Genomic DNA, 16038 nt, shown 5'->3' with positions numbered 1-16038 from the left:
GGCCAATGCCAGGTGCTTCAGAGGGAATGAACAGAACAGGCAATCACTGAGTGATCCATCCCCTGTTATCCAGTCCCAGCTTCTGACAATCAGAGGGCTAGGGACACCCAGAGCATGAGGTTATATACCTGACCATCTTGGCGAATAGCCATTGAAGGACCCATCCTTCATGAACTTATCTAATTCTGTTTTTAATTCTGTTATAGTTTTGGCCTTCACAACATCCCCTGATGATGAATTCCACAGGTTGACTGTGTGTTGTATGAAGTACTATACTTCCTTTGCTTGTTTTAAACCTGCTGTCTATTAATTTCATTGGATGACCCCTGGTTCTTGTGTTATGTAAAGGGATAAATTACACTTCCTTATTTACTTTCTCTACACCATTCATGATTTTACAGACCACTATCATACATCATTTTAGTCGTCTCTTTTCCAAGCTGAAAAGTCCCAGTCTTTTTAATCTCTCCTCATATGGAAGCTGTTTCTTATCCCCAATCATTTTTATTGCCCTTCTCTGTACCTTTTCTAATTCTAATACATCTTTTTTTAGATGGGCTGACCAGAACTGCATGCAGTATTCAATGTGTGGGCATACCATGGATTTATATAGTGACATTAGGATATTTTCTGTCATTTTATCTACCCTTTCCTAATAGTTCCTGACATACTGTTAGCTTTTTTGACAGCCTGCAATTGAGTAGAGTTTTCAGAGAACTATCCACAATGACGCCAAGATCTCTTTCTTGAGTGGTAACAACTAATTTAAATCTTATTTTGTATGAGTAACAGGATCAGGCACTTAACACGAAAGAACTTGCAGATTGATTTTTCTCCCCCACTGAAACATATTTTCAAATGTCATTTTTTAATAAAAACATACCTGTCCAGCCCATAAAATAATAGCATCAGGACAATGACTATTTAAAAATATTGATGACATTTTGAAAAGGAAGTTGGCTGTCACTTACATTGTAACTGCATAGCAATTACACCACGCACACACTAATTAGCTTCATTCTAATATTGTAAGTTGCAGCTAAAAGTCTGATTAAGGACAAAAGTCTGATGATGGCTACAAACTGAAACCTGTGTCAGTGACAGGAAACTAGTCATGGCTCAGCAGCTCCTCCTGAGATTTCTTGGTCTGGAAAGAGTGAGGAGCATCTCTCAAGAGGGAGTGACAGACAGACAATGGAGGTTATTATAATGAGAACTGTGTTAGATCTCACCACTGATACAGTTTTATCAAAGGATCTCAGTGAAAGCTCTGAATTTACATGTTCGCTGTAATTATGGTGTCATTGGCAACCAGCTTCTTTTTAAATGATATTAAAATAATATATTTAAATAATAATAATATTTAATAATATTTAAATAATATATTAATATAATAATATATTTAAATAAATATAAACACTGATGTATCATGTACATAATTATATTGTCAGGTCCACTCCCACACATCCTTATCACATGAGCAAAGACTATTATAGGGTGTCCTATAAGGCCCGGCAGCAAAGGAGTTAAGGGTTTGCAGGATTTGACTGATAATAAAAGAGATGACTTGTGAAAGTCAGTCTATGAGATATGCCTCTTTAAGTGAGTTACTATGGCCCCAAACCAAAGCACAGATTTAATTTTAAGCATGAGTAGTTCCATTGACTTCAATGGGGCTTCTCATGCTTAAAGTGAGGCATGAGTTTAATTACCTTCAGGAGCTGGGGATTAAATAGGGGCTAGTTTTCAAAACCAGGTTGTAAACAGGTCACCTCCTGCACACCCCCTTGTGGCCAGGGATGGCCCTGCATCAGCCCCTGCCTCACTTTTCCCCTCAAGGGCCCTCTTCAATAACTCACAGATTCTTTTGCCCTTCTTAGGGTCTCATGTATTAAATTAACAAATACTCAAAAGAGAAGTTTTCCAGTCCATCTGTTTACCCCTCTTATCAGGTCACTCCCAGGCCTTTCATACCTGTAGTCTCACATTTCTCTGGTGGAGCCTATTTGCTCAGTACTTGCAACCTCTGTACTCCACTCAACTTCCCCAGCCCCAAGCTTCCTGCTGCTGTTTACAGAGGAATCAGTTGATCTCTGCTCAGGTGCACCTCCTTAGGAACTAGGGTCGGCTGACCAAGGCTTCTACCCCTTAATGCACAAACCACCCTATTACACACATGCATAAGTTGTGTATACAAGGGCCTGATTCTGCTCTTTTACACCAAGGTAAAATCCACTGAGCCTGACTCTTTCACTTATGCTGGTGCAAATCAAAAGTAACTCTACTGACGTCAACGGGTTATACTTGTGTAAAATGGATACTGAAAGGACAATCAGGCCCATTGACTTGAACAGAGCTACTCCTGATATCCACTAGTAGGGCTAAGATCAGAATTAGGCCCAAAAATGCTTGGACAAAGTCTACACAGGGAATTGCTGGCTCAAGCTAGGCAGCTCAGTGCACAAAAAGGCAAGTGCGTGTATACTATGCATATGTAGTTACGGTTATGTTTTGAGAGCGCAGCTTCAATACTGATTTTTGTAAATTTGTCCTGTAAAGTTTGTGGCATGTTGAAGAATCTGTACTTTGACCCCACTGAAGGCTCTGAACAGAAATCCAAAGGTTCTCATGGTAGTCAGCCACGAGGCAATGTATTTTAATTTATTAAATAAAGAACTGCTAATTTTCTATTTTAGCACACAGGTGGCTATCTCATGAGTGCTACACTGATCCTGGGGAGCTGGTAGACCAGAAAAGCAGCAGCCAAGGGTAGGAGACTGGATCACGTCTCCCAGTCTGATTTCTCTCACAGTCACCAAACAAGAAGTTTCTGTTCCACTGATGTTAAAATTTCTCTCAGACAATCATATTTCAGCTGCAATTCCATGACAGCAGCAAGTCACCGACCCCACCAATTAAGCTTCAAAAACTGGTACCCCAGTAAAAGAAATGGGGAAGTTCTCAACACTGTTGATGTTACTGTCTGGCCATGACAAATATACCTCTCGTTACAATGTCAGAACTCTCTGCAACCAGACGGCTAGAAAGATCACCACGCATTGCATCCACATCAGAGATTCTGTGCCCTGTGTCCTTGAACATGGACACTCCCTGTTCTGATCAATGAGATTAACTTCCAACATGGCTTACTTGTACCTTTAAGGCAGGGCCTGCTTTTTTTGTTCCAAGTTTGTACAGCACCTAGTACAATGGGGCTGATGAAGTGAGCTGTAGCTCACGAAAGCTCATGCTCAAATAAATTGGTTAGTCTCTAAGGTGCCACAAGTACTCCTTTTCTTTCTAGGTGCTACTGCAATATAAATTCATAATGACATGGTGTGTGCAGAATTGGATATTCATATTCTCTTATTGTCAATGAACATTCTGCACCTAATGCATTATCCATCATGATAGATACCTAAGCAATCACTGAAGAAAACTACCCCTTTGACCCACCTACCTGCAATGAAAAGAGCATCAGCCCTCGAGGGTGTTCAGCTGAAGTGGCTCCTTGCTCATTTTCTGCTTTAGTGATTCTTTCTAGATTGTCACTGATAGTCTCCAATGGTGATTTTGTTTTTAGTTCTGAATTGCCTCCATCTCCAGACGGTGCCTCTAAGGTCACCTTAGAGAGTATTTTTGTTTCTATCATCTTTCGTCTCTCTTCACTGTTGTTTGCATTTACAAAATATGGCCCTTTCATAGACAGTACTTTATTAGTCCAAAAGTCTTTTGTTTCCCTGTCTTTTCCATTGCCCAGTTCTTTCCCTCTGAGAGTTTGATCTGTAGGATCTGCAAGGACTGCTCTCTGTTGGCTTGAAGTTTCTTCAGGCAGGTTAGCAAAAGCATATGTCTGATCTCTTACCAATGGTACATTTTCTCTTCCCACAGCTTGGGTAACATCCATTTCTTTCTGAAGATCTGAACTTTCTAGGTCTCCATTCCAAGTCTCTCTGGAGTGTTCCACAGATTCTGATATTTGCTATAGATACAGAAAATGCCCCACAGAAGAGACAATCATTCCCCTCACCAAAGCAATAAAGAGACATGCAATAAACCAAGTAGAACTGATTGGCTGATGGAGGTTCAAATTGAGTGGGCATCTAATAACTGCCTGGGTCAGGTCTCATCTCTGAGATTTGTTACAAAGCAGAATGAGATTAATTTTGTAAAAACAGTAACTGTAACTGCACCTGAAACCCCTTTAGCCCAGTGCCTTGTTATTCTGTGTTATTGCTTACATACAGATCCCAGCTCAATAGGAAAGGGGATACAAGAAGCTGGTGTCCTGAGGCCAAAATACTGGAGCTGGCCTGCTCCCCAGCTAGCTTTCTGTAATCAGTGAGTTTCATCACTCCAGGTGCAATGTAATCCCTTTATCTATGAATGGTTCTATGCTCAGTTTTTAACGTCATACAATTACTTCTTGATATACCCACCCTAACTACTTCATCTCTAGTTTCTGTATATGGAGTATGGTAATTGGAGACATTTCACACAGTGAAAGGCTTGCAAGTTAACCTGCTGCATAGCCTACTTTTAATGCTTGGATGATGTATGGCTTCACAGATCATCCTATGGGTAGGAGCTGGTCAGTGGCTGAGGGACAATTATCTATTGTAGAAAGGTTCATAGACTCAGTGTTCTACAGTGTTTTCCCTAACAAATCAGTGTCTCCTGCAATGCATACATCATAATTCCTGACAAGTACGTACTGCCTGCATCTCCACCTGTCAGCTACTACTGCAAGACAGCCAGCATCATCTCCATCATAGAGTAGGAGCTCATTCAAAACCAGGCTCATTTGATTTTGGGGACACTGAAGGGCTCCTTGGGAGAGAGCGTGACCAGGCCAGTGAGGGGAAGAAAGAGGGCCAGAGCCTTTGGGAGGGAGAATGAGGATCCACACTATAAGCCTCTAAAGAAAGGACCCACCCTCCCGACAGACGGTGGGCAGAGAATAAGGGGATAACAAGAGGAAGTGCAAGAAGGTGGGACTAAGAGAAAAGGGCCCAGATCCCAAGAATAGAGAGACAAAGTGAGCCTACAAAAACAGATGACGAATAGAGAGAGAAAGAGAGACGCAGACCCAAGATGAGAAAAAGGGCCCAGGTACTTATATCACACAGTGCAACCTAAAAATCTACTGTAATATTAAGTAGCTGCACTGCCGACAACCACAGAATATATGGCTGCAGTAGTACAGTCAATAACCTGCATGTCTGTGTCTCCTGGAGAAAGATCTGTCAGTTCTTCCGACAAGTCAGGAATCAGATTGGGTAGATCTCGCTGGAAGATGAACAGCTCCCCATCTTCATCACAATCAGACTGCCATACAAAACAAAGAAATGAAAGGAAGGGCCAGCACATTTATACAGATGTTTCATGAGGGCATAAGTCATTTCTTTATCTCTCAGTTAGCTATGGTGTTGAGGGATATCCTGCTGAGTCATATCAGTGGAGTGTCAACTACTCTACATCCAAAGAGTCTGAGATAAACTCTCTCTTTGGTGACTTAGCACATTAACGGGCTTCAATAACAAGAGCTAGATAAAATATTGGGTATGAACCCATGTCTAGTGAGATTAATGGCAAAAGTCCCATTGATATCAATGGGGACAAAAATAGGTAAGTATTCCAAAGCTTGAGAGGTACTGGGTTATCTGCAAATCCCAGTGACTGCAATGTCCAGTGCAATATCTAGAATGTACAAGTAGAAACCATACTTTACACCAAATGGAAGAATCAACACCCCCACATCAGGCAGACAGGCTCCAGCTTTCACTTTGCCTTTTATACCGCAAGGCATATCATCTCCAGTAACTTTTTGGGCTGGCAAATCCTGACTCCCTGGTGAGATTATTTTTCCTCCCCCTGCACTGCACAAGTTTGCTCTAGTCTTAATGAAATGCACATTGGGGTGGCCAAAGTGCCCCCATTGATTGTATAACACAACCTGCCACTGCCCTCTTCAATACTAGAGCATACCACATCGAGATTACAGGTCTCAGGTGCAGCAGTATCTCTTGTTGTGAGCAGACACGGCTCAGATCAAGATGGAGCATTGCAAGCTGTGACATAGAGTCTCGGTAGGCTGCAGTTTTGTATTAAATATGAGGGGTACTGCAATCAGCTCTACTTTATGTAAATTAAGGACCATGGTCAAGCTACAGATAACATTTCAGTAGGATGCTTGCTCCAGATGCGTAGAAACAAAGAATGTTTTTGTATGAAAGAGACCTTGGACTGACTTACTATGGAATTAATATATGACACCATGGTACAAAAAGATCTTTTCAGTCATACTGTTATTAGTTATTTGTTTCAATAGCACCTGGAAGCCCTGACTGAGATCAGGGCCCAAATAAGAGGCAGTTCCTGCTCTAACGAACTTACAGTCTAAATAGACATGATAGACAAAGGGTGGGATGGGAAACAGACATAGAGAAAGAAAGTAATTTACCCAAGATCACACAGCTTTTCAGAGGCAGAACCAGGAACAAAAACCAGGTCATCTGGGTCCCAGTCCAGTACCCTATCTCCTAGACCACATTACCTCTTATGAGCATGATTAATGCCGACGTTGAAAGTTCCCTCATTTGTGCTACTCACAAGATGATCTCTGTATCACTAAGCCACACCCTAAATCTGAAGAAATAGTTTCCTTTGATGGTAAAATTAAGCTTCCTTTAAAGTTAAATAGGTTTGAAAACTATTATTACTTGTGTGTTCTCTGAAAATAGAGGTCTTACCTGGGCAGAATCACCAATACTTAAGCCAGGTCCCCATGGTCAAGGGATCACATCACAAAAGCCACTACAGTTCCTCCTTGCTGGTACTGTGCTGATCCAGGCCAGATGCAGCCTTAAAGCAGATTCTCCTAATTGGCCCCTTTGTACTTAATCCTTTTACTTGCTAGGCTGGGAGAGGTGAACAAGCAATGTTCCTTCCCCTGTTGGAGTCTTCTGTTATGAGAGGGGAGGCAGCCTATATGCTACCTTCCTCCCAGTTAGCTGGGAGAGAGGGGATCCTTGCCCCATCCTGCACTACAAGTCTTCTGACCCCAGGCCCTTAAAGAAACAGTATGGTTCTTGGCAAGCATTAATTATTCTCCCAGGACCAACTTCTTCTCTGCCAACTGTTCCTGCCCTTCCCAAGCATACACTCAGAAAGTCCCAGAAACATTAAGGGACACACCATGGAACAGGGGTAGATCCACAAAAGGATTTAGCTTCCTAACATTCATTGATTTCAATGAATGGTAGGAGCCAAAATACCTTTGAGGATCGGGGCCCTAGTCCCTATTACCCTTAAAGTAGACAGTCACCCTCTTAGAAGTACAAAAGACATGCTTGGAAAATAATAATGCCATATAGCTCTTATGCAGCACTTTTAATCTGTCAGTCTCAGTGTGCTTTACACAAAGGATGGTAAGTATCATTATCCCCACTTTACAGATGGGGAAACTGAGGTGCACTGGGTAGGGTGGGATGACTCTTCCACAGTCACACAGCGAGTCAGTGGCAGAGCAGCAAAGAGAACCCAGATCTTCTCTCTGCCAAGGATCATATTTCCATGATCTTCAGCCACAGAGAGGCATGTTCGGAGTCTTTCTGCCAGGCTCTAACAGTGCTACAATGAATACCCCAGCAGAATGAAGTAGAACAACAAAAGAAATTCCATTTAAATGTGGTTATTTGCGTATTTCATGGTGTGCTTTTTGTTAGGCAGATGAACAACACAGGAGGCCTCATGCTGCAAGATGCCAGTGCCGCTGACTTCAATGAGAGTTGAGGATGCTCAGCAAATTGTAGACTCAGGCCTGAGTTCAGTAGTGTTTGAGATGATGAAAACACAAGGGGGAGGATGGGCGCAGCAGTCTGACAATTACAGAACTTCTGGACTAACACCCACTACAGCACTGCTCCCAGCAGATGAGCGGTCCATTGAGAGTAGCGCTGGCTACTCAGGAGCTCCTCACTAATGAGGTGATCCTCAGCTGCTGCCATTCAGAGAGCCCTTTGTGGAACATAGTGAGGAAGGATGCTGGACAGCAATGCTTACCGTAGAGGTGTCAGACTCCAGAGATGGGATTTGGTCTTTCACTGCAGAGAGGATGGCCCCCCAGTGTAAGGTTCTGTTACCCCGGAAAGGGGTTGTAAGATCCTCAGATGGATCCTCTTTTTCCTGGCTTTGTCCTTCTGATGCCATTTGAAACAGCTCCCATATAACCAACTCACAGGCAAAATGGCTTCAGCATATGCCACTAAAGAAAACAGAGGTAGCGTCAGCACAGGGTAGGAATGGATCCCATGTGTATTAGCCTCAACTTAATTCTTGGGAGTCCTATCATTCTGATTGTTATACGGTCAGCAATACCCCAGCACTGGACATGATCTACAGTATAGTGGATTATATGGAGACTGTCTTTCTACCTGAGTCCCATGAGGCTGACATCTTTGTGCCCCTGGCATAATTTAGAACAGCCTCACAGCTGTTCTAAATTGTGCTGGCTTCTAATAGCACCCTCACACGTAGCTCAGCTCACCCCTTACACTGGGAGAGGGGCAGAAAGGGGTGATGTGAAGTTGGTACTGCCAGCTCTATGCCAGTCAAAGGTTCCCCCATACCAAGGGAATGCTTTAAGTATATTTTGGGTTGCGAGAATAGCACAAAGGGGATACAAAGATCTGCCCTTTGGATTTTGACTTCTCAACATTTTTATGGAGAGTGGGTTCTTTCCTGGCTTCTTCCTACAGTCCATTAAGAAGGGGTATTTCACAAGGGGCAGTGGAGGCTGCCTCCTTGCTCACTGGATAATTAATACTATTTGGGAACCTTTTTGTTTTCAATTTGTGATACAATCATATGATTTCCACAGGAATTGAAAATGGGAGTAAATCTGTTCTAACTGGTAATTAAGGTTGGGAGGCTGCTATTGTATGGAACTCAGTCACTGATTTAATTATGCTTATGATTATATTATCCTTCTTAAATCATTTGTATTGCCACGGGTTGACAGAGTGTTTTAAATACAGAGCAAGGTTCATTCTCTGCCCAGGGAGCTTACAATTTAAGATACACAAGGCGAATAACATGCCTGTGAATGCTTTTCACATCATCCATCTAATATGTCTCCTTTATCCATATCAGACAGTGTTGAGTTTGCATGGCATCTGATGCCTGATATGGGGCTGGATTTATGTGGTGAGATTAGCACAGGAATGACGTCACCTCTAGAGAATGAATGGGAGCTGCTGAGTGCAAGATTATTCCCATGGGGCTGGAATGAGTTGTTACCGGGGTTACTCCCCCATATAGAGTTCCCCGTATGAAACCCAAGATTTCTGTCATAGGTGGAGATAGTAACAGGAAACATAGGAATAGCCTGACTGGACCAGACCCAATGTCCATGTAGTCCACTGGCCAGCAACAGATGCTCCAGCGGAAGATGCAACCACTCTTGTATTAGGTAGAAGTGAGATAATCTACCGTTCATTTTAGGTTATTCCCCTACTAATCCCTAATAGCTAGAAATTGCCTTAAAACCTGAATTATGACATTTAACATCTCTTCCAAAATTTGTTAGCATTATGACAATTCTGGATATTCTTGCTACCCATATAAATAATCCCTAGCTTTTATCTAGTGCTTTTCAACAGTCTATCTCAAAGCACTTCACAAAGGGGGGTCAGCATCATTATCCCACTTCTATGGTTGAGGAAACTGAGGCACAGAGCAGTGAAGTGACCATGTTCACCCAGCAGGCCAGTGGCAGAGCACCAGGGTTCCCTCTCTCCATTACACCACACTTCCTCTGTCCAATCCATATGGACAATCTTTTGTTAATCTTACTAAAATGTTGACCTCAGTGACATTCTGTGACAGAGTTCCATGGATTAATTATGGGTTGTGTGAAAAAGTATTTCCTTATATCAGTTTTGAATTTGCCACCTTGTAATTCCATTGTGTCCACTTGTGTTAAGAGACTGGGAAAACAGAAGGTTCTGCTCTACCTTCTTGATACCATTCATTATTTTATAGGCTTTTATCGTGTCCCCTCTTATTAGTCTCCTTTCTAAAGTAACTATCCCAGTCTTTTCAATCTTTCTCATATGAGATTTTCCATTACCCTAATCACTTTCATCACCCTTCCGTGAACTTCTTGTAATGTTGCAATATCCCTTTTGAGATGCAGTTATCAGTACTGCACACAGTATACTGCCACAACACTGATTGATAACGATGGCATTATAATATTCTCTATTATTCTCCAGCCCATTCTTTATGCCACCTAACATCTTGCTCGCTTTTTTGAAGGCAGCTGCACACTGGGCAGAGATTTGCATTGAGTTGTTCACAGTAACGCCCAGGCAGGCCACTTTCCAGAACGGACACCGTTAATGTAGTACCCTGCCTCGGTGCAGGAATAGTTTAAATGTTCCTTTCCGACGTGCGCCTCTTTGCATTTATTGACCCTGACTTCCATCTGCCCTGCTGGTGCCCGAGCCTGGGAGGCACCCTCTGGAGTCTGCCTGGGTCCGGAGGAAGCTAAACAACTTGGCGTGAGCCGCAGTTTTTGCTCCCCGCACCTTCCCCGGCTCATTCCTGACTGGGCTGAACAGCGGGTCCGCGAACACGCCCCGGGGCCGTTCTGATCTGGGACAACACGCGGCCTCTCCCCGCAGGCTGGCGGCCGCGGCCCCTCTGCCCTGGCCCCAGGCCGCTCCACAGGCTAACCGCCGCCTCGGCCCCAACCGCTTCGAGCGGCCGCCGGGCTCCGCCCCAGCCCGGCCCCCGGCCCCCGGCCGCTCCCTGGCTCCACCCCCGCGCTTCCTCCCGTCCCCATGGTAACCAGGCCAACCACCGCCAGCAGCGCCCCTGCCCGCGGCCCGGCTCCCCAGCTCCGCCCCGCTCCCAGCCCCGCTGTCCGCCCCGCGGCCTCACCACACAGCGGAACGCAGCCCCCAGCCCGCCGCAGCGCGAACCCTCCTCCACCCGCCCCACTCACATCACACCTCGGAGTCCCCTCGAAGCTCCCCGCCCGCTTGCCCCGCCCCCAGCCCCGCCCCACCGCCGAGGTCCTGACAGAATAAATTCGACATCACAAATACAAAACAAAAAAACAACGAGGAGTCCGGTGGCACTTTAAATACTAACAGATTTACTTGGGCATAAGCTTTCGAGGGTAAAAAACCCACTTCTTCAGATACATGAAGACTGTTATCGTATCCTTTTCCCTGCCAGGATCTCCCTCAACTTCCTCTTTCTCGTATCTCATTGGCTAATTTGAGCCCCGCCTCATGGGATTCTCATCCTCTATTGGCTGGTTAGCAGGATTGAGGGGTGGGTCGCACAAGTTGCCGCGAGGTATTGTGGGGTTTGTAGTTTCGCCACGATTGGTCACAGGGAAGGAGGCGCAGGAGCTGCGCTCCCGGCGATCTCGGCGTGCGCGAGAGGCTTCCGGGAGTGGCGCGGAGCGAGGTCCCCGGCCCGGGCAGAGTGCGGCGAGGTGACGGGCGGGAGGTTGAGACGGGACGAGCCGGTGCCCAGGCTGAGGGGGCCGCTCCCTGCGGTGGGTTCAGTGCTGGGCCGGCTCCAGCCGCCCGGTGCCAGGCAGCCGCGCTGCGGCCGGCCGGCTCCAGGCGCTCGGTGTCCCGGGATGAGGCAGCTGCTGGCTTGCTGTGTCCGGTCTGGCAGCTGGTGGGCTGCAGGGCTTTGGGGGAGGTACCCACAGGCCAGAGCAGGCCTGGTGGCGTGACGGGGCCCACCTCCTATCCCCACCCCAGGAGCACGGTGCACGGATGCTGCTGTGCGCCCGCAGGAACTGACCACGTGTGTTTGAGGGGCAGGCTGTGCCCAGGATGGTTTTGCCTCGAAGGCTCCCTACATGTGTAATCTCTCGGGGAGGGCTATATTGCCTGTGGAGCTCAGCAGCAAGGCTGCACAGAAGCTCCCCGGCTGGCTCATGATGAGGCAGTGGTGGCCCACAACCTCAGTGTGGAGGGAGATCTCTGTGTGGCATTATTTTTGAGAGGAGGGTTTGTTCTGATTTAATCATCATGTAGGACCCAATGTAAAAGTTCGTTTCCAGATTTAATATTTAGGCTCTTTGTTCTGTTCTTTATGTAAAATGTTCATAATCAATGTACAAAATAATCTGATTTAGGTGCCTAAAGCAATAGATGATTACACTAGATTCTTCTTCAGGGGTGAATCCTATTGAATGACCAGGTGTTCCATTTAGGAACAGAGGCTTTTTATATTTTTTTAAAAGGAGATTTAAAATGACAAACTGAATAACAGTATTGATTGCATTTGGTTTTTAGTGCCAAGCACCTCATGTGGTTTGGTTTAGGCAGCTGCTTGAGCACCTGAATAACTTTACACACACAAATTCTCATTTGCTTCCTTGGGACTATAGCTGTCGAAGGTATTTATCTACCACTGTTGTAGTACCTGAGCACATCCTCATCTTTAATATAGTTATCCTTACAACTCCCTCCCACTGTGATATAGGGCAGTGCTATTCTCTCCATTTGACTGATGGAGAACTGAGTTACAGGAATATTTAAGTGACTTGACCAAGATCACACAGGAAGTCTGTGGTGGAGTAGGAAGTTGAACTTCTGTCTCCCAAGTCCCAGGCTGGTGCTCTAATCAGTGGACCGTTGTTCCTCCTTATAGACTGCTGTGTGTTTACCGCATCAGAAGCGAAGAGCCTTGAGTAGTCCCGTTCTCTTCAGTGAGACTACTGTGGTATTATTTGTTCTTCCTAATGTCCACCCTAAACTGCCCTTGCTGTAATTTAAACCCATTGCTTCTTTTCCTATCCTCAGAGGAAAGGAGAACAGTGTTTTGGTTTTTTCCCCCCCTTGTCTTTATAAAACCTTTTATGTACTTGAAAACTGTTATCAAGTCCCCATCAGTCTTCTCTTCTCCACACTAAATAAACCAAATTTTTTCAATCTTTCTTCATGTTTTCTAGCCCTTTAATCATTTTTGTTGCTCTTCTCTGGATTTTCTCCAGTTTGTCCACACCTTTCCTGAAATGTGGTGCCCAGAACTGGACACAGTTGAGGCGGAGCAGAGTGCAAGAATTACTTATTGTGTTTTGTTTACAACACTTCTGCTAATACATCCCAGAAGGATGTTTGTTTTTCCAACAGTGTTACACCGTTAACGCATATTTTGCTTGTGATCCACTATGACCCCCAGATCCCTTTCTGCAGTACTCCTTCCTAGGCAGTCATTTCCCATTTTGTTTGTGTGCAACCGATTGTTCCTTCCTAAGTGGAGTACTTATTGAATTTCATCCTGCTGACAACCTTAAAATCAGTTTAAAAGATGATTTCTAGCATTATTGGCTTTGCTGTTTGTAGAGTAGATAGACCAAAAGTTGTAGAACAACAGTAAAGGGCTGTCATGGAGGATCTGCAGCAACCACTTGCCTTTTCACAGGAGAGCTTTGTTGACCAAGGAAGGGCGGAGGAGGGGTTCCATTGATGGGTAGGAATTCAGCATGACATATCTCTGAGAAGATCCCACCTTTGAAGCTGAGGATGCCTCAGCTCCAGAGCTGAGTGGTCACACCACAGTACTGTAAGATCCTGAAATCGGAACTGAAAGTTCTGTTTTGCTTTGGCTCCACAGGTCATGATGTCAGAGCTGAGTGATGAAGCCAGCGAATCGGAGCTCCTGAACCGCAGCCTGTCTATGTGGCATGGGGTAGGCCAGATGATCTGTCGAGAAGAGCTGGATGTTCCACTGGACCTGCACACAGCGTCCTCCATTGGCCAGTATGAGGTGGTGCAGGAGTGTATTCAGTGGTAAGGAATGAGCAGCGCATGACCAACACAGCTTTGTTGTTACTTATGCTGGTTTTATTTTTAAATGACAGCAGAACAGGATCAATCTGCACTAGAACAATGACCCTTTGCCAGTGAACTTCAGTGGTATCAGATCATTTGCTCATTGTAAAGTAACTTGTGGGCCATGTCTGGGATGGGGAAATTCACCCCCTGAAATTCCTGCTGATTCAGCTGAACTGGAGTTCAGTCTAATGGGGAACCACGGTGTAGACAAGGCTCCAGTGCCAGACTTGTTTTTAACACTGTTTTTATTTTAACTACAATGGTAATAAAGATGATTTTGACTATAGGAGTCTGTGCTGCAGCTGTGACCAGCTTTAGTACTGGTTCAGCTGATTTCTTTTTACTTTTTTTTTTAGTGGGGAACTGGATTTAAATAAGAGAAACTCTGGTGGCTGGACCCCGCTGATGTACGCCTCCTACATTGGGCATGATACCATTGTGCATCTGCTGCTGGAGGCGGGAGTGAATGTGAATGTCCCGACACCAGAAGGGCAGACCCCACTCATGCTGGCCTCCAGTTGTGGCAATGAGAGTGTTGCCTACTTCCTCCTCCAGGTGGGTGTTCCGGAATGGCTAGGAAAAGCTCCTATTGCAAAATTGAAATGCCTCCGGCAGTTCTGACAGAGAACTGTAAGCTCAATGCGCTCCTGTAAATTAAGCTTCCTGACAGGGATTCAAACTTTCTTAGAATCACAGCTCAGAGGGCAATGGCTAACAGACCCAGGAGAGATGCTGCAGTAAAGAACGTTCTCTGTTCTCTTGAAGCAAGGCGCAGAGCTGGAGATGAAGGACATTCATGGCTGGACTGCCCTCTTCCACTGCACCAGTGCTGGACACCAGCAGATGGTCAAATTCTTACTGGACAATGGGGCGAACGCTAACTGCAAGTAAGAGAAAAATACCTGGTATTTCTTTTCTGTCTCAAGGATTTCCACATGATTTCAAATGCAAAAGGAGCACATTAGCATAAGAACTGCTCAGCGCATAAAGGAAGAAAATACATTCTGTCCCCTCCTTTTTCCTTGCAGTTTAAGGAAATAAGATGTAATCCACTATCCCTGTGGGCCTTGGAGTTAATGTAGTGATCATAGTGCCATCTAAACTGGGGAGTGGAGTCTCCTCACAATGCCACATTTAAACCAACGTCACCTGAAATGAGGTTCTGTTTTGGCGGATCTCTGTGAAAGTTCATTACAGTTGCTCTCTGCTGCTGACTCTGTATAAACTAGTCAGTGCTCATGCATGGTTGCTTACACATTGGCTGGCTTCCCATGCCCATGTTTCTAAGAACCTGCCATTGGTAGCATGCACATCAAACAACCTGGTATGTGTTGGTTGTGCTGTTTCTATTTCGTTAATGTCTAATGATACTGATTTCCAGAACTGAAAGCCCCAGATACTTATTGATGGAAGTCAGTGGAGCTCTGAAGTCAGTGGAGGTAAACAAGTTTATACCTGCCAAGGATCTAGCCCTGAAACTCCACTGACACTCTTGCTATTTGAAGGAGAATAGCTGACTCTCCTTCCCTAGTTACGGTGGCTCTGCAGGACCCAGAGCAGTAAAATCTTTCTGGTCATAACCCTGTTTCCTTCATTTTTTCCATGGAAAGAAATGCTTGTTATGTAAATGCATAAAATATTTATTTCAACAACTATCTATGTTCTTGAATTTCTGGCCTATTTGCAACATCATCAGTGGCTAAATTACATGATACACAAAGAGCCGTGTTACAGGAAAAAAAATCCTTCCAGGCCTTTGTATAACATAGCACTAGCTGTCTATTGGCTTTGGACAGCCTATAGCAGGGGTGGGTAAACTTTTTGGCTCAAGGGCCACATCTGGGTGGGGAAATTGCGAGCAGGGCAGGGGTTGGGGTGCGGGAGGGAGTGTGGAGTGTGGGAGGGGGTGCGGTGTGCAGGAAGGAGCTCAGGGCAAGGGGTTGGGGCAGAGGAGGGGTATGGGGTGTATGAGGGGGTTCAGGGCAGGGGGCTGGGGTGCAGGGTGCGGCAGGGGGGTCAGGGTAGAGAGTTAGGGTGCAGGAGGAGTTCGGGCTCTGGCCTGGCACTGCTTACCTGGAGCAGCTCCGGGGTGGCAGCAGAGCGCACCAGGGTCAGGGCAGGAGCCTGCCCTGGCCTCGGCCCTGCGATGCTCCCAGAAGCAGCC

The 16038-nt window shown here is 45.4% G+C and overlaps 2 protein-coding genes across 10 annotated transcripts in view; one reads left to right on the top strand and one right to left on the bottom strand.

Annotated features, from left to right (window-relative positions):
• DNAAF8 (dynein axonemal assembly factor 8) overlaps positions 1–11053 on the bottom strand; it is a 150689-nt gene extending 139636 nt beyond the window's left edge. For 5 of the 8 annotated variants that reach the window (XM_075132866.1, XM_075132869.1, XM_075132867.1 and 2 more), the window contains exons 1-4: positions 11012–11053; positions 8065–8266; positions 5215–5328; positions 3461–3982 (exon numbers count right to left, since the gene is read on the bottom strand). In XM_075132866.1, the coding sequence (XP_074988967.1) occupies positions 3461–3982; positions 5215–5328; positions 8065–8211 (783 nt within the window). In that variant the 5' untranslated portion in view covers positions 8212–8266; positions 11012–11053. The other 3 variants (XM_048866109.2, XM_075132868.1, XM_048866116.2) reach the window with 3 other exon arrangements.
• Positions 11054–11392: 339 nt separating this feature from the next.
• ANKS3 (ankyrin repeat and sterile alpha motif domain containing 3) overlaps positions 11393–16038 on the top strand; it is a 29077-nt gene continuing 24431 nt past the window's right edge. The window contains exons 1-4 of one of the 2 annotated variants that reach the window (XM_075132864.1): positions 11393–11512; positions 13654–13829; positions 14231–14429; positions 14640–14761. In XM_075132864.1, the coding sequence (XP_074988965.1) occupies positions 13657–13829; positions 14231–14429; positions 14640–14761 (494 nt within the window). In that variant the 5' untranslated portion in view covers positions 11393–11512; positions 13654–13656. Of the gene's footprint in view, positions 11576–13653; positions 13830–14230; positions 14430–14639; positions 14762–16038 lie in introns of both variants that reach the window. The other variant, XM_048866117.2, reaches the window with a different exon arrangement.

The sequence above is a fragment of the Caretta caretta genome, chromosome 10, assembly GCF_965140235.1.
Source record: "Caretta caretta isolate rCarCar2 chromosome 10, rCarCar1.hap1, whole genome shotgun sequence".
NCBI classification, from domain to species: domain Eukaryota; kingdom Metazoa; phylum Chordata; order Testudines; family Cheloniidae; genus Caretta; species Caretta caretta.
The sequence above is the reverse complement of the archived record's forward strand: the minus strand, read 5'-3'. Positions and strand labels throughout refer to the sequence as shown.